The sequence below is a fragment of the Sus scrofa genome, chromosome 17, assembly GCF_000003025.6.
Source record: "Sus scrofa isolate TJ Tabasco breed Duroc chromosome 17, Sscrofa11.1, whole genome shotgun sequence".
Classification (NCBI taxonomy): Eukaryota; Metazoa; Chordata; class Mammalia; order Artiodactyla; family Suidae; genus Sus; species Sus scrofa.
The window spans coordinates 50666857-50692916 of NC_010459.5; the positions used below are offsets into that span (position 1 = coordinate 50666857).

The following is a 26060-nucleotide window of genomic DNA, read 5'->3' on the forward strand; positions in this document are numbered from 1 at the left end:
TCCCGTCGTGGCGCAGTGGTTGACGAATCCGACTAGGAACCATGAGGTTGCGGGTTCGATCCCTGCCCTTGCTCAGTGGGTTGACGATCCGGCGTTGCCGTGAGCTGTGGTGTAGGTTGCAGACGCGGCTCGGATCCAGCGTTGCTGTGGCTCTGGTGTAGACTGGCGGCTACAGCTCCCATTCGACCCCTAGCCTGGGAACCTCCATATGCTGCAGGAGCGGCCCAAGAAATAGCAAAAAGACCAAAAATAAATAAATAAATAAATAAAATGAAATGTATTTCTTACTGAGGGTCATGGTCAAAGAAGTTGACCACTGCTCTGAGCCCTGTCCCATTGTTAATTTGGGTACCACCAAGCTGTATACGTAGATTTCTTTATTTGTTTAACTCTATAAAAGTGTCTTTATTTATTTATTTATTTGTCTTTTTTGCCTTTTCTAGGGCCGCTCCTGCAGCATATGAAGGTTCCCAGGCTAGGGGTCAAGTCGGAGCTGTAGCCACCGGCCTACGGCAGAGCCATAGCAACGCGGGATCCAAGCCGTGTCTGTGACCTACACCACAGCTCTCAGCAATGCCAGATCCTTAACCCACTAAGCAAGGCCAGGGATCGAACCCACAGCCTCATGGTTCCTAGTCGGATTCGTTAACCACTGAGCCACAACGGGAACTCCCCTATAGAAATGTCTTTAAAATAGAACAATTAAATTTCATACCCTTAGATTTTTTTTCTCTTGGGCCAGTATAAGAAGTTCTCATATAATGAACATTTGTCTGTCTTGTTCACTGCTATATCCCCCAGCCCCTAGCACAGATGTTGGCACGTAATAGACGTCTGATAAATATTTATTGAAAGAATATGTTTCAGAAACCATTATTGGGGGTTCCCATTGTGGCTCAGCGGGTAACGAACCTGACTAGTATCCATGAGGATGTGGGCTCAATCCCTGGCCTCACTCAGTGGGTTAAGGGTCTGGTGTTGCCTCGAGCTGTGGTGTAGGTTGCAGACGAGGCTCAGGTCTGGGGTTGCTGTGGCTGTTGTGTAGGCTGGCAGCTGCAGCTCCACTTCGACCCCAGCCTGGGAACCTCCATATGCTGTGGGCACAACCCTAAAAAGCAAAAAATAAAAATAAAACAGAAACCGTTATTGAAGATTGTGCTTATTACTGAATTGTTTGTGCTGTCCCTTATATATGTATAAAGATACACATGGTAAATTCCTCATAGAGTTTAACTATTCTGCTAACCGTCAAACATGCTTTCTTTCATTGAATGATGAAATCCATTTAATTCTTTGTCTTTTCCTTTTTCACATGGCTGCCAGGAAGCTCAGGTCTAATTTTTTTCCCCTGTCACTGAGGTTTTCTATCATAACAGTCATATTCTTTTCACTGACGTGACTCTTGTTCTCTAACTCCTATATTAATAGCCCTTTTTAAAAATCTATGCTCTTTATGTTTAGCTGCTTCTAATCTTCCAAAATAGGTAGGGATGGGCAGAACCGCTATAGTGCACAGTCCTGGAGGCACCATTGACATGGACCACAATGTGGAGGCAGCCACCTGGGAGTGGGGCCGTGGGTAGTAGACACCTAAAACCAAAGCACCACTTTGGCTTAGCCTTTTTCAGAACCATGCCAGTCACAGGGCAGTGGTGCAAGGAAAGGGAAAAAGCAATAGTTGTAAGTTCTATGAATACCTTCTTCTGGGTGTCAGGTCACCTTTTAGGGTAAGTACTAACTTGGTGATGACTTTTGCATTGTATTTTAAGAAGCAGCACAAAAGCACGGTCTGACAGAGCCCGAGAGGGTCCTGGGTGAGCTGGAGAGCCAGGAGCGTGCCGTCCCCCCAGCAGCGGACGAAAACCCGCAGACCAACGGGGTAGCGGACGACAGGCAGTCCTTGTCATCAGCAGATAATCTGGTATGTTGGTGGTCCTCCTGTCAGAGTCAGTTCGACATTTACTTTTTTATTTATTTTTTTACTTTTTATTTTTTTGTCTTTTTGCTATTTCTTGAGGAATTAAGGCTATCAGAAGAAGCGAGTGAAAACCACGCCCCTTTCAGATTTTTAGCGACATCCCCTGCTCTGCTAGTCTCTGTATTAGTGGGGTCCATTCTTGGAATGGGCTAATGTCGGTGGCTTATAGCATTGTTGTTTATTCAGACGTTTAAAAACGTACAGTTCCTGCCCTTTTTCTTTTCTCCTGAAATGTGGTACATTCCTTATAGAAACATAAGGAAACAGAAGGAAAAATGAGGCATAAACGTCATCCATAATCTTCTAACCCAGAGATAACCCTTGTTAACATTTTATCACACCCCTCTAGGTTTTCCCCTCCCTTCCATGTTTTTTACCATTGAAATAACACAATATACTGTTTTGTAACCTGCTCTTTAAACTTAAGGTATATTATGAACATCCTTTCAGGCCCCTGAAAGATATGTAGATATGTCTGCTACATTTTTTGTTGTTGTTGTTGTTTTTCCTGGAAATGTTGTGTGTAAACATTCAAAACAGGAAGAAGTATGATACTAACATTCTGCCTGAACCCATTCTCTTTCTGACCTTTCCACCGGTGTTTCTCAACCTTTTATCTTTTTTTTTTTTTTTTAGGGCCACACCCAAGGCATATGGAGGTTCCCAGGCTAGGGGTCTAATTGGAGCTATTACTGCCGGCCGATGCCAGAGCCACAACAACGCCAGATCCAAGCTGCGTCTTCAACCTACACCACAGGTCACGGCAACCCCAGATCCTTAACCCACTGAGTGGGGCCAGGGATCGAACCTGCAACCTCATGGTTCCTAGTCGAATTCGTTTCTGCTCCTCTCAACTTTTTATTTGAACAAATGTACACACACACACACCCAGGAGCCTTTTTATGTATTTCTTTTTTCTAATCACTACCCCTCTTCATGAAATTTTAAAGCCACTGGTAAATTGATACACCTCTTTATATACTATATGTGTACCTGTGCTTTATACATAAAAAGAATAAGATTTTTTTTCCAACCTCCCCCCAAGACCCTCCCTCCTGCATCCCCTAACCAGTTTTTGCCCCTGTCTTAGTCTGTTTAGGCTGCTATAACAGCACCAGAGACTGGGTAACTTGTGAACAACAGAAATGTATTTCTCAAAGTTCTAGAGATTGAGAAGTCCAAGATCAAGGTACTAGCAATTTCTGCGTCTAGTGAGAGACTGTTTCCTGGTTCATAGCTGTCTTCTTACTCTCGCCTCATGTGGCAGAAGGGACAAGGGAACTCTGGAACCTCTTTAATAAGGACACTAATCCCATCCCTCAGGACCTGATCACCTCCCAAAGGCCCCACCTCCAGATATGAATCACTTTCAGGATGAGGTTCCTGGTTGGATTGTTTCCACTATGCCACACGGGAACTCCCTCTTACTAATTTTTTTAATAGCCATGTCAAAGCCTGTCATGGATTACCATAATCTATTTAACCAGTTTGCTGTTAGGTTTAGGCTTTATTTCAGTTTAACCACAGGAGACAGTTCTACGGTGAACATCCTTCTCGGTGGATCTTGTGCTCATCCTTAATTCTTTCTTTACACTCAGTTCCTGCAAGTGCCATGGCTGAGTCAAGAGCTGGAAGCTTTAAGACTTTTGTTCCATGGAGTTCCCGTCGTGGCGCAGTGGTTAACGAATCCGACTAGGAACCATGAGGTTGCGGGTTCGGTCCCTGCCCTTGCTCAGTGGGTTGACAATCCGGTGTTGCCGTGAGCTGTGGTGTAGGTTGCAGACGCGGCTCGGATCACGCGTTACTATGGCTCTGGCGTAGGCCGGTGGCTACAGCGCCAATTCAACCCCTAGCCCGGGAACCTCCATATGCCACGGGAGCGGCCCAAGAAATAGCAACAACAACAACAAAAGACAGAAAAAAAAAAAAAAAGACTTTTGTTCCGGAGTTCCCGTCATGGCGCAGTGGTTAATGCATCCGACTAGGAACCATGAGGTTGCCGGTTCGGTCCCTGCCCTTGCTCAGTGGGTTAACGATCCGGCGTTGCCGTGAGCTGTGGTGTAGGTTGCAGACATGGCTCGGATCCTGCGTTTCTGTACTCTGGCATAGGCCAGTGGCTACAGCTCCAATTAGACCCCTAGCCTGAGAACCTCCATATGCTGCAGGAGTGGCCCAAGAAATAGCAAAAAGACGAAAAAAAAAAAAAAAAAAAAAAAAGACTTTTGTTCCATGATATCAAATTAGCCTGCCAGGAAGACAGTGCTTGAATTTCCACCCACCTGGAGACTCTCAGCACTCATTTTCCCCTTCTCACATTAACACTGGGCAGTCACAGAGTTCCCCTCGTAGCTCAGCGGTTAGCGAACCTGACTAGCATCCATGAGGACGCAGGTTCAATCCCTGGCCTCGTTCAGTGGGTTAAGGATCAGTGTTGCCGGTTGCAGATGCGGCTCAGATCCCGTATTACTGTGGCTCTGGCATAGGCTGGCAGCTACAGTTCTGATCGGACCCCTAGCCTGGGAACTTCCATATGCCTCGGGTGCGGCCCTAAAAGACAGAAAGCCCCAAAAAAACTTGTGCAGTCACATTCATTCAAATCTTTGCTGGTCTGGCGGGAGAAAGATACTTTCTTAATAGTTAGTAATAAGGTTGTTTAGGTTTACCTGTCATTTGCATTTTTTGATAAATTGCTCACTTGTGTTTTTGCCTGTTTTTCATTTGGGACTAGAGTTCCATATTTCCATAATGGGAATTTTTTATATGTTGAAGATATTAATCTTTATCATGTGTTACAAATATTTATTTAAAGAATTTTTAAAGTGTAGCTTACTTTTTAAAAGTGTATTTTAAAACACCTGTTATTTTTTTCCCCATTTATTCTGCAGTAGTATTCTTAGAAATACATTTTTTACTCACGTTAATATGAATAATTACCTATATTTCTTTTGGGTTTTTATGGTTTAACATTTGCTCACTTATCATGTTAAACTATCCACACCCCCTTTTGGAAGGACAAGGAACGTGTTTTAGAATTGCTGTGATGACTCCCCCATAAGCTCCTGTTTTGACATATCTTCTCCTCCCCTACATCCCTCACTTCCCCATGGAATAAAACACTTCAAATTCCATGAGATAATTACATTGAAAAGAGTTATCCTTTCATTTGGCCCCTTTGGTTCTTCTGATCTTTATTCTGATCTTAGGAATCGGATGCCCAAGGACATCCAGTGGCTGCGAGGTTCTCTCACATTCTGCAGAAGGATGCCTTCCTGGTGTTTCGCTCCCTTTGCAAGCTGTCCATGAAACCCCTTGGTGAAGGCCCTCCAGATCCAAAGTAAGTAGACCGCAGCTCTTGGCTGTCTATAACCCAAATAATCCAGGAGGATCTTGGGGTTCTGCGAACCCCCAGTTCTGCTTTCCTTGGTTTACATGCTAAAAGTAATCAGTATATTGAACATTCATTCTCTTTTTCCTGACTCATGGGTTTAATCTGATGGGGAGGGGTCCCCATCAGGATGCTTATAAACCTCCTTCTCCCGCCCTCGTTGGAAATTTCTGCTTCAGGAATGTAGATGTAAGCCCCGGAGTCAACCCAGAAAGTCACCCCTGTAGAGTGGAGGATCTGATACGAGGACAGCGGTGCTGCGGCCTGTCAGAGCAGAAGTTTTGGAGCCATGGGGAGTTGCATTCAGCCCTGGCTCACTTGAGACCAACCCCATGGCCGCATGAGCTACTGAACTTCATCGGAAAAATGGGAATATGGGAAATCTCTTTACAGGACCAGTTCTATGAAATGATAGAATGACTTCCCCAGCACAGGGCCTTGCACTGATGAGAGTTTTATGGGCACTATCATCATCATCATTATTAGTCACTAATAATAATCCTCAACCCTCTGTTGAGAATATGATGACCATTAGGGGAATGTTCCCTCCCCTCCAGGAATGGGGAGCAGGAGGCAGGTGGATTAAAGGCACTCTTCTCATTGTCTCTAAAGGTAGAGCAGGGGCTTCCCTGGCAGCTCAATGGGTTAAGGACCCAGCACTGGCTTGGGTTGCTGTCGTGGCGCAGGATCCATCCCTAGCCCGGGAACTTCCACCTGTCTAGGGTGCGGCCAAAATTAAAAAACAAACAAACAGTAAAGATACAGCAGGACAGATGTTTTAGTCTCATCACCTGGTTGATGTGAAGCAGTTGGTTCTGTTAAGAACCAGCTTTCCCGAGTCAGTGTGCACTTATTTGGCTCCTGCTCTATTCTCTGCTTTAGACGAGGAGAGAGAAGTAGTAGGACTTGGCAGTACTCATTTGCACAGGGCCTGTAGGTTCTGTGTGAACCCTCTGCGTGCCCTCTGCTTTTGTTCTCCTGACATTTAGATGCTGTTGCCAAGTCTTGACTCCCTGGCTGCTCGGAATGTCCTGCTCGCTGGCAGGGGCGTGAAACGTGCTTATGAAAACTTGGCCTTTCAGTGCTGTCGTGCTGTCACTGTTGCGCGTTTTCTTTGCCAGGTCCCACGAGCTTCGTTCCAAGGTGGTGTCCCTGCAGCTGCTCCTCTCCGTGTTGCAGAACGCCGGCCCCGTCTTCAGGACCCACGAGATGTTCATCAACGCAATCAAGCAATATCTCTGTGTCGCGTTGTCCAAAAACGGTGTCTCGTCAGTGCCTGATGTCTTTGAGCTCTCTCTTGCCATTTTTCTTACTCTTCTTTCAAACTTTAAAATGCACCTGAAGATGCAGATAGAGGTATGGACTCAGAATTGATTTTTTTTTTTTTTTTTTTTTTTTTAAGATTTGATGATGCTTTTACATGATGAGTTAACTGCTGGTAGCATAGTCACCAGGAACTAGAGTCACACAGTCTACTTACTGGTACCCTAAAGAAGAATTTTTTAGCAAGAGAAGACCTTTTCATAAAACTGACGGCCCCCAAGTCTTATATGCCTTTCATTATAATGAAAGGTTTAGCTTGTATGATCTTTGTATTGGGCTCACTCTCTGAAACGTATTTGTTTAGCCTATAAATTATTCGAAATTACCTGAATTAGTTTCCAAATTGAGAAATCAGATTCTCCATGAAAATCTAGATTTCTGATTTCTCTCAAAAAACTACAACCCCAGTCCTGTCTTTCCACGTGGCAGCTCCTGGGTTTCTCAGGAGCAGCTGCACCCTGTGATGGGGCCGTGTTCTCCGTGCACCAGGGTCCTGCTGCATTAGCTCTTCCCACCGGGGCTGTTGTTCAGCACACATGTGCACCCGTCTCCTTCTGCCCGGGCGCGTCCCTCATAGGCTCTGCCTGTTCTTCAGAGGCTTTGGTCTTTGAGCCCTAAATTAAACTGTCTGTTAATTGCTGTCTTTCTTTATCTTCTTCTTGTTATATAGGTCTTTTTCAAAGAGATTTTCCTGAACATTTTAGAAACATCAACAAGTTCTTTTGAGCACAGGTGGATGGTCATTCAGACTCTGACAAGGATCTGTGCAGGTATTTTCACCCTGTGGGTGCTCAGCTGTTTGACTTGCTCAGAAACTCTTCGGATGCTTTCATTCTCCAGAGTCCAGATTAAGACCGTCAGCTCCTCCTTTTAGAGTTCGAAGTGCTGAGAAAGTCATTACCTTAGAGGGTACCGCTAACCTAACACCTAGTCCCCCCCACCTCCCCTTCTTCAGAAGATGACCCACTCAGACTGGTTTGCCCAGGGCTCTCTGGTTTTAACACAAAAAGTCCTACATCCTGGGAAAGCCCCAAGTCCTGGAAAACCAGGGCACTTGTCACCCTGCCTACAGGCTGAACATGGATTGCAAGTCACAGGGTCCCAGGTATTGGGCTGTAGCCCTTGATTGGCTGCTAAGGTGAATGTGGATTTCCCTTACACCGTACAGTTGTGTGGCTCTAAACCGAGCATCTATCATCAAACCTAACTTCATAAAAGTTACACAACTTGAAAGAGGTAGATTGGGCAGTTATTTTTCCCTTTTTTGGTGAGGGAAAGTGAGCTGTAGAGAGGTGGAATGAGCGGCCCGAGATTTCAGTTCATGCCAGGGCGGATCTAGGAAGAGGGCCTCCCGCACTCCTGGTACTTCCCACGTACATTTCCTGAGTGCCTGTGTCCACCTGGAGTTAGTAATTCACTGGGGAAAGTTTTTGACCAAAGAATCTCGTTTAATAAGAGAACGTAACTGCTGTGTTTGAACAGGATTTCTAATATTCATGTGTTATTTTCCAAGATGCCCAGTGTGTTGTAGACATTTATGTCAACTACGACTGTGATTTAAATGCTGCTAACATTTTTGAGCGCCTCGTAAATGATTTATCCAAAATCGCTCAGGGAAGAAGTGGACACGAGCTGGGGATGACACCTCTGCAGGTAAAAACACTGAGAACACTCATTTATATTTAAAGTTCACCCGTGTCAATAAATATTCACAGGCATTCCTGTTGTGGCACAGCAGAAACGAACCTGACTAGTATCCATGAGGATGCAAGTTTGATCCCTGGCCTCGCTCAGTGGGTTAAGGATCTGACGTTACCCTGAGCTGTGGCTGTGGCATAGGCCAGCAGCTGTAGTGCTGATTCAGCCACTAGCCTGGGAACTTCCATGTGCTGTGGTGTGGCCCTAAAAAAAGCAGAAAAAAAATTTTATTAAACGCCCCTGTGTGCCAGGCACTGTCCTTGGTGCTGGGGATACAGCAGCGAAGAAACATACACGTACGTGGGCATATTGCACTGGTCCAGACACTTACAAGCAGACAATGAAGGAGTAAGCTGCAGAGAAGAATAAAATAGGGACAATGGAGAAGGGGCGTTGAGGCGAGGGTGGTGCCATTTTTTAATGGGGTCATTGAGGTCGTCTCCCTGAGAAGGCAACACCTGAGCTGAGACCTGGGGGAAGTGAGTTCACTCTGTCCTCTTTCCACAGATCATGTGAAAACAAGGTCCCAGTCTCCAGTAGTAGCAAAGGAAGTTGCCTTTTGCTAGAGTGCCTCCAGAGACAGTAGGACCATCTGGCATGGTCGCTGCTATGGCCTGAGTATCCTAGCCCGGGAACTTCCGAATGCTGTGGGTGGGGCCAAAAACAGAGAGTAGGATCCTTAACCTGAGGTCTCTGAATGAACTGGTGGAAAAGTCTGTGAGCTGCCTGGAATTACATCAAAGGCCCATAGCTGTCATTAGATTCACAGAGATCTGTGCCTTTTTTTTTTTTTTTTTTCTTTTTTTTTTTTCTTTTTGGGCCACACTTGTGGCATATGGAAGTTCCCAGGCTAGGGGTCTAATCGAAGCTTTAGAGCTGCTGGCCTGCGTCACAGTCACACCAGATCTGAGCCGCGTCTGCACCGCACATCACAGCCCACAGCAACACCAGATCCCCGAGCCATTCAACAAGGCCAGGGATTGAACCCACATCCCCATGAATTCTAGTCATGTTCGTTAACCATTGAGCCACGAAGGGAACTCCATCTGTGCCATCTTCGATGCCGTTTTGAGTCTGAAGTATTCACATTTGTTAAAAGGTTATCTGCAACTCGCATTCCACTTTTTATTTAAGAAGTGCTACTGTGGGGGTTCGCTTTTGGTACAGTGGGTGGAGATCCAGCATTGTCACTGCTGTGGCGAGAGTTCAGTTGTTGGCTCAGAAGCTTTTACATGCTGTAGGCACAGGTCCCCCCCACCCCGCCCCCAAAAAAAGCCACTTAAAAAAAAAAATCAGTGTTCTTGTTTACTTGCAGAGTAACCCTTAAAATGAAATGTGTTTGCGGCTGTCAAGGGGATAATGTATCCACAACGATTTATTTGTTGCATAAGATTCTTTTTTCTTTTTTAGGGTCACTGGTTAAGAACTTCAATTTTTTTTTTTTTAAATGGTGTTTTAAGTGTTTGGTTGTTTTTTGTTTGTTTTTTAATATACGAGCAATGAATGAGAACTTCCCTTTAAAATCCAAATAATATTTTTCATTTTAGGAAAGCACATGTCCCATATTTTTGCTGCTAGGGAGTCTGTAATGAACACTTTTAAAGATATTCAGGGAGTTCCTGTCATGGCTCAGTGGAAATGAATCTGACTAGTAACCATGAGGACACAGGTTTGATCCCTGGCCTTGCTTAGTTGGGTTAAGAATCAGGTGTTGCCGTGAGCTATGGTGTAGATCAAAGACACGCCTTGGATCTGGCGTTGCTGTGGCTCTGGTGTAAGCCAGTGGCAACAGCTCCGATTTGACCCCTAGCCTGGGAAGCTCCATATGCCACAAGTGCGGCCCTAAAAATACAAATAAATAAAGTTAAAAAAAAAAAGGAGTTCCCATCGTGGTGCAGCAAAAACGAATCCAACTAGGAACCATGAGGTTGCGGGTTCGATCCCTGCCCTTGCTCAGTGGGTTAAGGATCTGGTATTGCCGTGAGCTGAGGTGTAGATCACAGACGCGGCTCCAATCTGGCGTGGCTGTGGCTATGGCATAGGCTGGTGGCTACAGCTCCGATTAGACCCCTAGCCTGGGAACCTCCATATGCTGCAGGTTCGACCCTAAAAAGACAAAAAGACCAAAAAAAAAAAAAAAAAAAAGATATTCAGAATTTCTGCACTGAGCCCTCAATATTGATATCACCTGTTACCTTTTCCTTGGGTGTTGTACTTAATAGCACCGAGTGTCAGTGGTCATCTCGTGTCCTCACAGGATTCCAGAGCCCTGTAAATGTCTGCACTTCATTTATCAGCTAAGTCTCTGTGCTGTGTCCCTTTTGTCCTTTAGGAGCTCAGTCTGAGGAAGAAAGGCTTGGAGTGCCTCGTGTCCATTCTCAAGTGCATGGTAGAGTGGAGCAAAGACTTGTATGTGAATCCCAACCACCAGACCAGCCTCGGTGAGAGATCTCTGCTGCAGCCTCCCCCATTCACAATAGGCTACTCAAGACTGTTGGGACAAGCCGTCTTGGTATTATTGTCTTAGAATTAGCAAACGACTTTATAGAAATACCTGGAGTACCTTAAAGGTTCTGCTTTTCAATCCATCTGGAATTACAGGGAATAATCTGAGTCATGCTCTAACATCATTTTTCCAAACGGAGAGCCAGTTATTCCAACATTTTTTTAGTAGTAGTCTCTCCTTCCCGCACTGATGTGAAGCACCACGTTTATGATGTACCAACTTCCCTCATGTGCAAAGGTCTGTTTCTGCCTTTTCTACTCTGTCCTGTTGATCTGTCTGTTCTTGCACCAGTACCATGCTTTTCAAATGCTTGGAGTTCTACAGTGAGTTTTGATACCTGCTGGGATGGGCCCTCCTGTTTACTGTTCCTTAAGTGTCGTGACTGGTTTTGGGCTTTTATTCTTTCATGTGAATTTCAGCATTAGCTTATCAAGTCCCACAAACAAGTAAATTGTTAAGTAACTCACGGAGTGATGTCGAGCTTGCGTGCTTGTGACCCTGCAGTACAAACGTTATTGTTACAGGTCTGGGCAAAGGACCTGCAGAGCCAGACCTCAGCTCAGCCGGGTGCGTCCCATCTGCTTACTTGGTTTCCTTTCCTTTTATGTCATCGCAGGTCAGGAGAGGCCCACGGATCAGGAAATGGGGGACGGGAAAGGCCTTGACCTGGCGAGACGGAGCAGTGTGACGTCCATGGAGTCCACGGTGTCCTCGGGGACCCAGACAGCCGTCCAGGATGACCCGGAGCAGTTTGAGGTCATCAAGCAACAAAAGGAGATGATTGAACATGGCATCGAGCTGTGAGTGTGGCTGTTGCTCTAGTCGAATCTCTTGGGAACCTGGCACTGACACCTCAAGACGAAATGCTTGTTACAAAAGCCCAGTGCTGGCCTTGTGGCCAGGCCTGAGCAAATCGGGCCGACTGCATGTCTGTGAAGGAGAGAAATTCAATAGCTTTGTGGGGTTGCTGGGCGGTCTTTTTTTTTTTTCTTTTTTTTTTTTTCCTAGTTTAAAAAATGTAGAAAATGCGGAAAAGTATAGAGCAAGAATGTTAAAATTGCTCGTAAAGTTACTACCTAGAGGAAATTACAACTGGTAACATTTTTTTTCTATGTATTAGAAGAATTTTAAAGAAAAAGAAAAATTTCGACATACAGAAGAATTAACTTTTGCCATAATAACATTATCTGTGTATTTTTTTAAAGTAATTTGAGGCTGTCATAATGCTTTAGCCCTACATTGTTGAAAAATAAGGATATTCTCCCAAATAACCACATCATTATCATTACAATCACTAGCAAATCTTAACGTTTCTTTCCAATCTTTTTTTTTTCTTTTTAGGGCCACACCCGTGGCATATGGAAGTTCCCAGGTTAGGACTCGAACTGAAGCTGCAGCTGCCAGCCACAACCACAGCCAGAGCCACAGCCACAGCAATGCCAGACCTGAGCTGTGTCTGTGACCTTTAACACAGTACATGGTAATGCTGGATCCCCAACCCACTGAGTGAGGCCAGGGATCAAACCCACATCCTCATGCATACTGGTCAGATTTGTTTCTGCTGTGCCACAATGGGAACTCCTGCAATGTTGTTTTTTGTTTTGTTTTGTTTTTTGTTTTTTAGGGCCACACCTTGGCATATGGAGGTTCCCAGTCTAGGGGTCAAATGGGAGCTACAGCTGCCAGCCTACACCACAGCCACAGCAACATAGGATCTGAGCCACATTTGCAGCCTACACCACAGCTCACAGCAGCGCTGGATCCTTAACCCACTGAGCAAGGCCAGGGATTGGACCCACAGTCTTTTGGTTCCCAGCCAGATTCCTTTCCGCTGAGCCACAATGGGAACTCCTCCTGCAATTTTTTTTTTTTTTGTCTTTTGTCTTTTTAGGGCCACACCTCGACATATGGAGGTTCCCAGACTATGGGTCTAATCGGAGCTGTAGCTGCTGGACTATACCATAGCCACAGCAGTGTGGGATCCAAGCCATGTCTGCAACCTACACCACAGCTCACAGCAACGCCAGATCCTTAACCCACTGAGTGAGGCCAGGGATCGAACCCACAACCTCATGGTTCCTAGTTGGATCCTCTGCACCACAATGGGAACTCCCCTCCTCCAATCTTTTTATACACAGAAATATATACACACACAAGCTAATGTCCTGTCCAACTTTTAAATGACTAGTTAACTTAGTAAATTCAGTTTATTTTAAAGGTTGGCGTTATAATACTCATTTATTTATTAAAGTATAGATCTTATTTTCACCCTCACCATGCCTGCATCCCCCCCAGTCAGTTCTCCCATAGCAGCTAAAATAATCTTTTAAAAACTCAAGTCAGGAGTTCCCATTGTGGCTAAGTGGGTTAAGGACCCACCCAGTATCCATGAGGATGTGGGTCTGATCCCTGGCCTTGGTCAGTGGGTTAAGGATCCAGTGTGACCATGAGCTGCTGTGTAGGTCGCAGATGTGGCTCAGATCCCGTGTTGCTGCTGCTTTGGTGTAGGCTGGCAGCTGTAGCTTTGATTCAACCCCTAGCCTGCGAACCTCTATATGTGGTGGGTGCAGCCCTAAAAAGCAACCAGACAGACAAACAAAAACTTAAATCAGGTCTTATCCCTCCCCTGGCTGAGGTCACCCCAGGGTTCCTGTTTCCTCACCACAGCCTAGTCCAGCCTCCAGCCTCCCTCACTGACCCCTTCTCCTTCCAGCACCCCTGAGTTACATAGTGCATTTCAGTCCCTTGTACACCTCAAGCTCTTTTCACCATTGCACTCCTGCTTGGAATATTTTTGAATCTTTTTCACCTTTCAGACTTGGCAAAGCATGTCTTCCTCAGAGAGGCCTCCTGTAACCACCCTGTTTGTACAGGTCCCGAGACAGTCTGCCCGGCACCATGGTCGTGCCCTTTCCTCACAGCCTTTGCCCCAGTTTGTGCTTATGCATGAATGGCTTTCCCCAGTACACGGCCTGATAAATAATAACAGGTTGAATTTAGGTGTCGGATAGTTTGCCTGCCTGTAACAGGAAACACAGAAAGGAGGAAATCCCGAAGAGCGCAGTCTAGGGCTGTCAGAGTGGCTCCCGTGCGCCAGATCCAGGCTCCTTGCATCTTTCCGCTTCACCGTCCTGAATAGTCTTCATCTTCTGTCTTGCCTCGTGGTTTGTGACGACTGCTGAAGTGCCGGTCATCACCCATATATTCTGGGGAAGAACAGAAAATGTATACTTCCCAGCCAAGTTAGCTTTGTTGAAGAATCCTTCTAGAAGTACCCACACCACTTCTGATCTTATCTCACTGGCCAAAACTTTATCACATGGCTGTACGTTGTCTAAGGGAGACAGGAAAGTGTAGTTAATTTCAAGTGTAGTTGTTAATTTTAAGTAGTTGTGTGCCCAGCTAAACATCTAGGTTTGATTAGTGTTGGAGAAGCGGAGAATGATACTGGGGAACAGCCACCAGATTGTGTTATAACTAGGGCAGAAATTAAAGGTGAAATTGAGGAGTTCCCATCGTGGCGCAGTGGTTAACGAATCCGACTAGGAACCATGAGGTTGAGGGTTCGATCCCTGGCCTTGCTCAGTGGGTTAAGGATCCAGCGTTGCCGTGAGCTGTGGTGTAGGTTGCAGACGTGGCTCGGATCCCGAGTTGCTGTGGCTCTGGTGTAGGCCGGTGGCTACAGCTCCGATTAGACCCCTAGCCTGGGAACCTCCATATGCTGTGGGAGCGGCCCAAGAAATGGCAAAAAGACAACAACAAAAAAAAAAGGTGAAATTGAGAAAAGCTACCAGGACACACAGGACCGTCCTAGTTGACATGGGATAACTCGTTCATGGTGTTGCTATAAATTGCCTCAAAGGCCAGCTTTTTCCATCCTCCAGATTTTGAAATAAGCAACCTGTGTCCCATCTCTTCTTGAAACAGGTTCAACAAGAAACCCAAGAGAGGGATCCAGTATCTTCAGGAGCAGGGCATGCTGGGAACGTCAGTTGAAGACATTGCCCAATTCCTGCACCAGGAGGATCGCCTCGATTCCGTAAGACTAGGGATTGTGCGTTTGCATGCAGGTTTAGTCATGTGATTCCGAGACCATTACTGGCTTGAACCTAGAGGTTGGCTGACCCTGAGTGCATAGCTATTGTCCATACCCCTGCTTATAGCAGTCCTATTTATCCCTTTGGCCAGTGTTGCAAAAAGCTCCTTAACGGGAATAAACCAGCCTCCTGACAGGTGGTTAGGTATTTGGTGGGCCGGTGTCAGAGGTAACAGTGTCCCTTGACTGCTAGAACTTGTTCTTCTGGCTGTTCTTCTGCAACCAGCCTCCCTCCTTAGGGAGCCCCATCATTGCTCCATTTTTCAGTCCCCTGTGCCTCCTCCTCTTCCTTCGTGGGCAGGACAGGCTGAACGTGGAATGGGTGGGTGGGTGGGCAGGCTCTGGGAGTCGCCTGGCTTTTCTAGCAGTCCGGGTTTTCTGGGTGTTTAGAGCCAGGTCCCCACTGCGACAGAAGTGTCTTTCACTGGGTGTTTATATTTGATAGTTTGTAGGTGTGAATGAGTGTGTGTGTTTCAGACCCAAGTGGGTGATTTTCTGGGAGAAAGCATGAAGTTCAACAAGGAGGTGATGTATGCCTATGTGGACCAACTTGACTTCTGTGACAAGGAGTTTGTCTCAGCCCTGCGGACGTTTCTGGAAGGTTTCCGCCTACCTGGGGAAGCCCAGAAGATCGATCGGTTAATGGAGAAGTTTGCTGCAAGATACATAGAGTGCAACCAGGGGTGAGTGCCCTGTTTAAGTCCCTTCCACCCCATCTTTTGCCTTCCTCACAGCACCAGTCTTGCTGTGGTTGGGGGTTGATTTTAACCTTTCTAAATCTGTGCTGAGCTACGAAATTGTATTCACTACGTGCCAGGCAATGTGCTAAGCGATTATCTCACATAAGACCTCACAGCCACTGTTTGTGTCCCCTTATAAAGGAGATTGAGGACCAGAGGGGCTAAGTAACTTGCCCAGGACTACACAGCTAGAGCCCACAACGTTAATTGTGATGAAAGAACAGTTTTATGAGTTGAGAAGAGGAACTTGAATCGCTCCTAACTTAATATATGGAGTAAATCTCAAGGATTTTAGTTTTTCTTTGATCACATGCTGATGAGCAAGTTACCAAATGGCTCTGTAATTAATAAAACCTGCCTAAGTACATGATTTCACCTTGGGGCCTTTTTGATAGGTATAGTTCTTGTTTTTGTAGGAATTAGAAATTGAAAAGAGAGCTAAATTAATGGTAAGCCTGGGAGTAGAATCCCATTTTATAGGTGAAGAAACAGGCTCTGTGAGATTGAGCAACCTGGCCAGAAATTAATCAGCTAGTGAGTAGCAGAGCCGGGATTGAATATGTATTTGTCTCATCAAAAGCTTATGCTTTTCCCCCTGAACGTGAAGTTAAGAATGTCTGCATGTAAGAGTTCCTGCCAGAGCTCCCGTCCTGGCTCAGTGGTTAACAAATCCGACTAAGAACCATGAGGATGCAGGTTCGATCCCTGGCCTTGTTCAGTGGGTTAAGGATCCGGCATTGCCGTGAGCTGTGGTGTAGGTCACAGACTCGTCTCGGATCCTGCGTTGCTGTGACTCTGGTGTAGGCCAGCAGCTACAGCTCCGATTAGACCCCTAGCCTGGGAACCTCCATATGCCACGGGAGCAGCCCTAGAAAAGGCAAAAAGACCAAAAAAAAAAAAAAAAAAGAGTTCCTGCCATGGCATGGTGGGTTAAGCATCCTGCTGCAGGAGTTCCCTTTGTGGCTCAGTGGTAATGAACCCGGCTAGTATCCACGAGGACAAGGGCTTGATCCCTGGCCTCACTCACTGGGTTAATTATTCAGCATTGTCATGAGCTGTGGTATAGATTGCAGACTAAATTGGATCCTGCATTGCTGTGGCCTAGGCCTGCAGCTACAGTTCCAATTCAATCCCTAGCCTGGGAACTTCCCTATGCCACAAGTGTGGCCCTAAAAAGACCAAAAAAAGAATCCTACTGCAATGGCTCAGGTTAATGTAGAGGCACAGGTTGAATCCCTGGCCCAGCACAGTGGGTTGAAGGCTCTGGCATTGCCGCAGCTGCAGCTCAGATTTAATCCCGGGCCTGAGATCTTCCGTATGCTGCAAGTGTAGCCATTTGGGAAAAAAAGGAAAAAAAAAGGATGTCTGAATATACTGTGAACATGATGTGGAAAATTTTTTTTTTTTTTTTTTGTCTTTTTTTGTTGTTGTTGTTGTTATTATTGTTGCTATTTCTTGGGCCGCTCCCGTGGCATATGGAGGTTCCCAGGCTAGAGGTTGAATCGGAGCTGTAGCCACCGGCCTACGCCAGAGCCACAGCAACGCAGGATCCGAGCCGCGTCTGCAACCTACACCACAGCTCACGGCAACGCCGGATCGTTAACCCACTGAGCAAGGGCAGGGACCGAACCCGCAACCTCATGGTTCCTAGTCGGATTCGTTAACCACTGCGCCACGACGGGAACTCCGGAAATTTTTGCTAACAGTTTTGCCTCTCGATTCAACTTGGTTTTTATATTCATTGGTCCCAATCCTCCAAGCTGACGCCCAGAGGTGGCATGGTCAGCAAAGGTGGCATCTGGTCATTTTAACCAAACAGGTATTAGAATTTGCAGTGGAAACGTAATTAGATGTTGTTTACTTTAAACGTATTTCTTGTGTGGACCTAGAGACCTTGGTCTTCATCCCTTCATCAGTAAATATGTGACCCAATTAAAATTCTCATTAGAATACAGATCTTTTACTGTGTACTTCAGAACTTCTCTTCCTGTGGGGGCTATTGGGACAGACAAGTTTTTCTTTTCTTTGTCTCTTTTTAGAGCTGCACCTACAGCATATGAAAGTTTCCAGCTGGGGTAGAATTGGAGCTGCAGCTGCAGGCCTGTACCACAGCAACACAGGATCCAAGCCACGTCTACAACCTACACCACAGCTCTTGGCAACGCCAAATAATTAACCGACTGAGTGAGGCCAGGGATCAAACCTATATCCTCATAGATGCGAATGGGGTTCGTTACCGCTGAGCCACAACAGGACCTCCAACAAGTTTTCTTTAGCCTCACTTATTTCAGAGCTATGCGTCTGCAAGTTTTTGTCTTTTCTTGCCTAAGGCAAAAAAGGTCAGACTTCACCAACATATTGTTTATTAAAACAACATAAGTGTTTTCCGTTGTGTGTCTGCTGTTGAGTATTACAATGGATAACGTAAACTTTAAGTAGCTAAAACTATCCAGGAGTTTTAGTCGTCTGTCTGCCAGGTGACTAGCACAAAGTAGATGCTGTCAGGAACAGGACCAAGGTGAGGTGAGCAAGGCACTGACGGGGCAAACTCTTGGGGTCGTGCACTGGGGAGAGGGGGTGGGGGGTGGGGAGCCCTCACTTGCTTCACCTAGTCCCTGGCCCCAGAGGCTCCTTAGGGATCTTAAAAAACTGACTGGAAACGGCTTCATTCCAGGAAGTCTACGTGTGACCATATTCTTGACTAGCCTTTCTGCCCTCTGAGTCATGGTCGTCGTTCCAGTTGATAGAAGCACCACGTGGAGCATCCACCGCCTTGAGGGAAGCTCATCTCCTCGAGCTCGGGACCCTCCCAGCCTCGTCACCATGCGTGTTCTCACATCTGGAATCTTTTTTTTTTTTTTTTTTTCCCAGGCAAACCCTGTTTGCTAGCGCCGACACCGCCTATGTCCTAGCGTATTCCATTATCATGCTAACTACAGACTTGCACAGCCCTCAGGTAAAATATTTCAGCGATTCATATTCTGTAGCAGCTAAATAAAGACTTTTATTTGAGCCATGGAGTGTCTCCTAAATGATTCCTTAATTTTTTTAAATTTCAGGTAAAAAATAAAATGACAAAAGAGCAATATATTAAAATGAATCGGGGTATCAATGACAGTAAAGATCTGCCTGAAGAATATCTCTCAAGCATCTATGAAGAGATAGAAGGCAAGAAAATTGCAATGAAAGAAACAAAAGAACACACGATTGCAACCAAATCTACTAAGCAGAGTAAGGTCTAATGGCAAATTATTTCTCTTAATTCCAATTTTTGAGTGTTTTAGAATGCGTGATTATGATTAAGTTCCCTGGTGATAAATGTAATTTACATATCTAGCTACTGAATGGGAAATGTGATTAAATTAGTTATGATGATGTTGGCTGTCTCATAATATCACTTATCTTCTTGCTAGATTTGTAATTAGTTACAGGAGGAAACTTAAAATAATCTGAGAACAAAATTACCCCAAGAAATGTTCTTTAAAACTTTGCTTTAGGAGTTCCCGTTGTGGCTCAGTGTGTTAAAGAACCAACATTGTCTCTCTGAGGATGCAGGTTCAATCCCTGGCCTCGCCCAGCAGGTTAAGGACCTGGAGTTGCCACAGATGTGACCCAGATCTGGTGTTGCTGTGCCTGTGGTGTAGGCCAGCAGCTGCAGCTCTGAATCAACCTCTAGCCCAGGAACTTTCGTACGCTGCAGGTGCAGCCTAAAAAGCGTAAGAAAAACAAAACAGATACTTTGCTTTAATAGCCATGGTGATTGTGCCAATTTTGATTGGAATTCTCTTAGTTTAGGCCCTGTGAAGCTATCATTCTTAATTTGAGAGGCAGAAGAGGGTAGTGGGGTAGAGCCTAGGCTCCAGACCCACACTGCTGGGATTCAAGTCCCAGCTGTATCGCTTATCAGCTGTGTGACCCTGCAAGTTCCTTAGCGTCTCTGTGCCTCGTTTCCTATCAGTAAAAGGGTAACAATACTTGTAGCAGACTCATTAAGTGGTCTTTGAGGAGGATTTGTGAGTTAATTGTTATAAATCTTGTGCAGCAGAGCCCAGCACATGGCAAGCACTCAATGAGTGTTGGTTGCTCTTATTCTCTTGTTTCTTTGTAGGTGTGGCTAGTGAAAAGCAGCGGCGGCTACTGTACAATTTGGAGATGGAGCAAATGGCTAAAACAGCCAAAGCTCTGATGGAGGCTGTGAGCCACGCCAAAGCCCCGTTTACGAGTGCCACTCACTTGGACCACGTCCGGCCAATGTTCAAAGTGAGTGTCCTGAGACGTTAGGACAAGGCTAAGCTGGATTCTAGTGTTGACCGACCAGAAGCTCACCAGTGAGTGTATAATGGTAACGAGACTGCGGAGAGGAAAGACCAAGCCTGGGTGTTTCTTACTGAAGAGTAACTAAAGCGAGTCCTTCCTAGCAGCCCTTTGATAATGCTGGAGATGCGTCAGCAGGGCCCTACAGTCAGAACAGCTGGTTTGAACCCTGCCTTTGCCACTTTGGAGCCCTGTGACCTTGGTCAGGTTACTCAGCCTCTCTCTGTTCATCATTTGTGAGATGGAGACAAATACAAGGTGCTATAGGCCTGCTGGGGGAATTGAATGAATTAATAATTATTCAGGCAAAAGAGGCAGTTTTATTGTGACATCTCATCTCAGTGGCCTCAGGGTTTATCAGGTGAAATCAGATAGAAGTAAAATATCCTGAGGTCTCTCGATTTTAAAAATATCTAGAGGAGTTCCCATTGTCGTTCAGCAGGTTAAGAACCTGACTAGTATCCGTGAGGATGTGGTTTTGATCCCTGACCTCACTCAGTGGGTTAAGGGTCCGGCATTACCATGAGCTACAGGTTGCAGGTGTGGCTCAGATCTGATGATGCTATGGCATAGACCTGCAGCTGCAGCTCTGGGAAGACCCCTAGCCCAGGAACTTCCATATGCCGCAGGTGCCACCTTGGAAAAAAAAAAGAAGATCTAGAAAAGATACATGTTCTAAATACACAGCACTCCCATTTTCTCTGAGATGTTTTTGCAGTAACAGTTAATATCCTATTGATCCATTCTAGATTTTTGTGATTTCAGGGAATTCACAAGAAAATTGAAGGAAAAGAAAACTGAATAATTTGAATTAGGGACCTTTCAATCAGTATACTGAGTTGATAGAACATAAGTGGCTTATAGATTTTACGTTGTACGCCGACCTCTGATTGGTAGTGGATGCCTGCTGCGTTATGTAAAGGATTTCTCAGGCCCTGATTAGGCTCAGCAGGGAGTGTGATCTCTGATTAATTAGTGCCGTCTGCCGTAAGTACGGGTAGACGTGGTGGTTGCGCACTAGCCACGAGGTTACCATCCTTTCTTTAGAACTGTGAATGGCATGCCTGTAGTGATAACTTTGACCGCAGTTTAGGAGGAAGTCTTTTATATTGTGAATGAATCAACTTGGCATCCTGGCTGTGCTCATAACTAACAGTGTGGCTTCCAGGTGCTCTTTCCCACTGAAATTCTAGATGTTATTGAAACCTTCCTTCCTTGGTAGCTGGTGTGGACGCCGCTGCTGGCAGCTTACAGCATCGGGCTGCAGAACTGTGACGACACTGAAGTGGCCTCCCTGTGTTTGGAAGGCATCCGATGTGCAATCCGGATCGCCTGCATCTTTGGAATGCAGGTGGGTGTAAGTTAGCAAAGCTCCAGAGATGCTGGTGGGCTGTGTTCCTTCAGATCTGGCAAAATTTAGAAACCCTCAGACATTTCCACTTAGCCAAATCCGTCTCAGAACCTCCTTGCTCATGCCCACTGAGAGGAAGCCCCACAGATTTGTGCTGGCAACAACTTCCTTAAGGGGAAAAAATGGAAGATTTGGATTAAAACCTTTGAAGGTAGGTGGGCCCCACGCTACTTGATTGAATTTGACAAAACAGCCTTCCTATCCATCTGGCTGCCTGCCTGCCCTGATGCTTAAAATGCTGTTTTTCCTTTTAAAATTAGCTTATTATTATAATTTCTTTCATTTCTAGATCTTCTCTGGGGAAAATACATAGTTCAATGCAAAATGAATATGTCTGTAAATCTTTTGAATCTTGAAAAATTCAAGCAAATAAACAAAATACAATTTTCAAACGGATATGAAATCAGGAAGTTGTCAACTGTGTGTATCATTTTCTAAGTCACTAAGAATTTGCACTCATTGGCGTTCCTGTCGTGGCACAACAGAAACAAATCCAACTAGGAACCATGAGGTTGCGGGTTCGATCCCTGGCCTCACTCACTGGGTTAAGGATCCAGCATTGCCATGAGCTGTGGTGTAGGTTGCAGACGCGGCCAGATCCCGCGTTGCTGTGGCTCTGGCTAGGCCGACAGCAACACTCCAATTCGACCCCTAGCCTGGGAACCTCCATGTGCCACGGGAGCGACCCTAAAAAGACAAAAAAAAAAAAAAAAAAAAAAAGAATTTTCACTCATTTATGTTGAAGAACTCAACCTTCTGTTCCAATTTATCTTTCAGCTACACATTTTGTTCTGTACCAAGACCCCAGGCTTTGATGTTAGACAATCTGAGTTTCAAACCCCAGCTCTGCTACTTCTCTAGGCTAACACTGGCTCCACTGTCTTCTCCCTGAGACCCCCTTTATTTCCTCATTCGTAAACTTGAGAAAACAGATCTACCTTGTAGGATTATTGTCAAAATTAGCATTCCTGTGACATTCTTAGCATTCAGCGGATTCCTCCCCGACTCCCGCCAAAGGGAATGGAACATGGAACATCAGTTTGAGGTCAGCTGCAAGGAGAGGCTAGTTCTCAAACACGTGCAGGGAGCCACCTCAGGGTGTTCCGGTAGCAGGAGGGCAGCAGTGGAGTAACTGCTCTGTTAATGAGCATAAAGCCTGTCGACGTGCGTGGAAGGCATCAGAGTCTGGTGCTCAGGCCCTGCTCCGTGAAAGCGTCTTGCTCAGGGCGGGATCTCAGCCCTCTCTCTCGGCTTCTGTTACAGCTGGAACGAGATGCCTACGTTCAGGCCCTCGCGCGCTTCTCCCTGCTGACCGCCAGCTCCAGCATCACAGAAATGAAGCAGAAGAACATCGACACCATAAAGACGCTCATCACGGTGGCTCACACCGACGGCAACTACCTCGGGAACTCCTGGCATGAGGTGTGTGTCTCTCAGCCTGGTGACTGCCTTTTCATAGGACGAGCCCAGCTTCCTGGGATTCATTCGGTCTCTCTTTGGTTGATTACATTGTTCCGGAGTCAAGCCCAACTTTAACTCTTAGTGTTGTCTCTTCCTCCAATACTTCATGTATCAGAGAGTCAGGCTCTCTGGGGCTGCAGCCGGTGAAATGCCTCAGATACACCACCTCCCAAGGTGTTCTCGCCCCTGGCGGCCCATGTCCGCACTTCCGTCGTGGCAGCTTTCCTCCCACGTCACCACCACTTCTCCCAAGTACTTCCGTACCTCCTGAGCACTCTTACTGCCAGTAAGTAGATTTAGGACAAAGCCAGGAGCCCGATTTCTCTCCTAATTATATCAAAGAAGAGATGGTCAGCATCTCCAGTGAGCCATTATGGAGATTGCCAGTGGTTCACGTTTTTATTTAAACCATTTTCTGGAGCTCTAGAAACAGTGGCGCAGCAGAAACAGTCTGGCTGGGATCCATGAGGATGTGGGTTCGATCCCTGGCTTCACTCAGTGGTTCGGGGATTTGGCGTTACCATGAGCTGTGTTATAGGTTGCAGACGTGGCCTGGATCTCGCCTTGCTGGGCTGTGGTGTAGGCCGGCAGCTATAGCTCCAATTAGACCTCTAGCCTGGGAACCTCCCTATGCTGCGAGTGTGGCCCTGAAAACCAAAAAAAAAGAAAATTTTTTTTCTAAGAATCTCACCTAAAGAAGTAATTATTCATGTATACAAACATGTTTGAAAGGTCAGTCATTGAAATTTTAGTTTTTCCAGGGAAAGAATAAATTAGAAGTAGCCTAGATGTCCTAACAATGAGAGAGTGCTCCTTTTTTAAAAAAAAAATTGTGGTGCACCACTCCTTAGAATGTTGTGTAGCCATTTAAAATAAGGAGTTCTAGGAGTTCCTGCCGTGGCACAGTGGAAACGAATCTGACTAGGAACCATGAGGTTGCGGGTTCGATCCCTGGCCTTGCTCAGTGGGTTAAGGATCCGGCATTGCCATGAGCTGTGGTATAGGTTGCAGACACAGCTCAGATCCTGCGTTTCTATGGCCGTGGCGTAGGCTGCCGGCTACAGCTCCAATTTGACCCCTAGCCTAGGAATATCCATATGCTGCAGGTGCAGCCCTAAAAAAAAAAGGTAAAATAAGGAGTTCTCATAGTGGCTCAGCAGGTTAAGAACCTGACATAGTATTCATGGAGGTGCAGGTTCAATACCTGGCCTCCATCAGTGGGTAAGGATCCGGCGTTGCCACAAGCTGCAGCATAGGTCGCACATGAGGCTCAGATCTGGTGTTGCTGTGGCTGTGGTGTAGGCTGGCAGCTGCAGCTCCATTTTGACCACTAGCCAGGAACTTCCATATGCCACAAGTATAGCCCTAAAAAATAAAAAAGATGAGGGAGCTCCCTGGTGGCTCAGTGGGATCTGAGCCATGTGAGATCTGAGCCATGTCTGCGACCTACACCGCAGCTCATGGCAATGCCAGATCCTTAACCTACAGAGGGAGGTAAAGGATCGAACCCACATTCTCATGGATCCTAGTTGGATTCGTTTCCCCTGTGCCACGACGGGAACTCCAATAAATAAAATTTTTAAAGTCAAAATAAAAAGATGTTGAAAGGAGAGACAACCAGATGTTATATGCTCCCTGATGGAAGCACATAATCCCACCTAAGAAACGTGCCTTAAACTCCAGCGTGAGTCAGTTCAAGCCTCTACTGCCAGTTTACAGTAGGAAACACAGGGGCAGAGGAGCACAGTAAACGGCGTGGTGAGAATGCAGCCTGCAGATTGTAGGATATGACAGACTCTCAGAGCACATGATCAATATGACAGACTCTCAGAGCACATGATCAAGTTCTTCCACAGATAAACTGCTGGAGAAATAAGGGCCAGGCCGGGCTGAGGTTGGGGTGAGGGTGGAGGCCTGTGGGTTAAAAGAGACTTGAGGAAAAAAAAGTCAAAGACGTTATTAAAGACTATTTAATATTATGAGGAGATCACCATATTATATTAAATTAAAAAATCATTATAAAACCTTGTGAGGAATCATTCCTTGTGCCAAAGACACACAGAAAATGAGATTTGAGAAGATAAACACGAATGTTAACATCCTATCTGTTGATACAACTATGGAGGCGATTTATTTTCTTCTTTTTTCCCTTAAGTTGTATTTCGTAATTTTTCTGTTGTCTGCATGTATTACTTTTTGGTTTTTAAGAGAAAACTGAGAGAATAGACATGAGAGCACAGAAGTGGGTATGGCGATGCCTTAGAAAATTGCTCTCCGCCTTCTGCCATAGGGATAGCATAGTTTTAGGGGAAAGGCCGAGTACCCACCTCTTCCTGCCTGTATGACATGACTGGTCGTCATCAGAGCCTCCCCTTCCTCCTTTGTACAACCTTCGCAGGGTGGTTGTGAGAATTAAAGGAGTTGATATGTGGAAAAGGGCTTAGAACTGTACTTGGTGAGTAGCAAAAACTCAGTAGGTCTTAGTTGTTAGCGTCGTCATCACCATGGCTGTACCTCTCTCCCTTTCACGCAAACTCTCTCTGTCACAACTCTGGAATATTCCATATTAGAAAATATAGGGAAGGAAGTTGTTTTGAGTTGTGTGCTTTTTTTTAAAAGAAATAATTTCCTGTTTTCTGAGGAGTCACAATGCATAATGTAGCAATAAATAGCTGCTCTCTTTCCTAGAACTTTCTTTTTTTTTTCATAGAACAATATTAATTTAATATTCATACAAAGCAGAACTGTAGAACTTTCTTTAACATGAGAGATATGACAATGTGAGGTTCCTGCCGGTTGCCAAGTATATAGCAGCATTTGGAAATGTTAAAAATGAATCCTGGAGTTCTTGCTCTGGTGCCGCAGGATCGGCAGCGTCTCCGCATTGCCAGGATGCAGGTTCAGTCTCCGGCCCGGCACAGTGGGTTAAAAGATCCAGTGTCACACTTGTGGCTCAAATCTGATCCCTGGCCTGGGAATTCCTTATGCCACAGAGTGGCCAAAATGAAAAAAAAGAAAAAAACAAAAGGATCAGCCAACTATTTGATGGTGAGAAATCTTTAGAAATCAGGTTGGAGCCAATAAGTCGTTGGCCACCAATATTACTGACATACTTGAAATTCCAGCTATCCCACCTTCTGGAAAAGGG

General features: G+C 45.7%; 1 protein-coding gene across 2 annotated transcripts in view; it reads left to right on the plus strand.

Annotated features, from left to right (window-relative positions):
* Positions 1-26060, plus strand: part of ARFGEF2 (ADP ribosylation factor guanine nucleotide exchange factor 2) — a 100410-nt gene that overhangs the window by 35013 nt on the left and 39337 nt on the right. For both annotated transcript variants that reach the window (XM_003483981.4, XM_005654245.3), the window contains exons 8-21: positions 1770-1921; positions 5182-5312; positions 6485-6719; positions 7357-7456; positions 8200-8339; positions 10717-10825; positions 11507-11690; positions 14818-14929; positions 15464-15669; positions 18598-18682; positions 18786-18957; positions 19835-19986; positions 21263-21391; positions 22715-22873. In XM_003483981.4, coding sequence (XP_003484029.1) covers positions 1770-1921; positions 5182-5312; positions 6485-6719; positions 7357-7456; positions 8200-8339; positions 10717-10825; positions 11507-11690; positions 14818-14929; positions 15464-15669; positions 18598-18682; positions 18786-18957; positions 19835-19986; positions 21263-21391; positions 22715-22873 — 2066 coding nt within the window. The remainder of the gene's footprint in view (positions 1-1769; positions 1922-5181; positions 5313-6484; positions 6720-7356; positions 7457-8199; positions 8340-10716; positions 10826-11506; positions 11691-14817; positions 14930-15463; positions 15670-18597; positions 18683-18785; positions 18958-19834; positions 19987-21262; positions 21392-22714; positions 22874-26060) is intronic.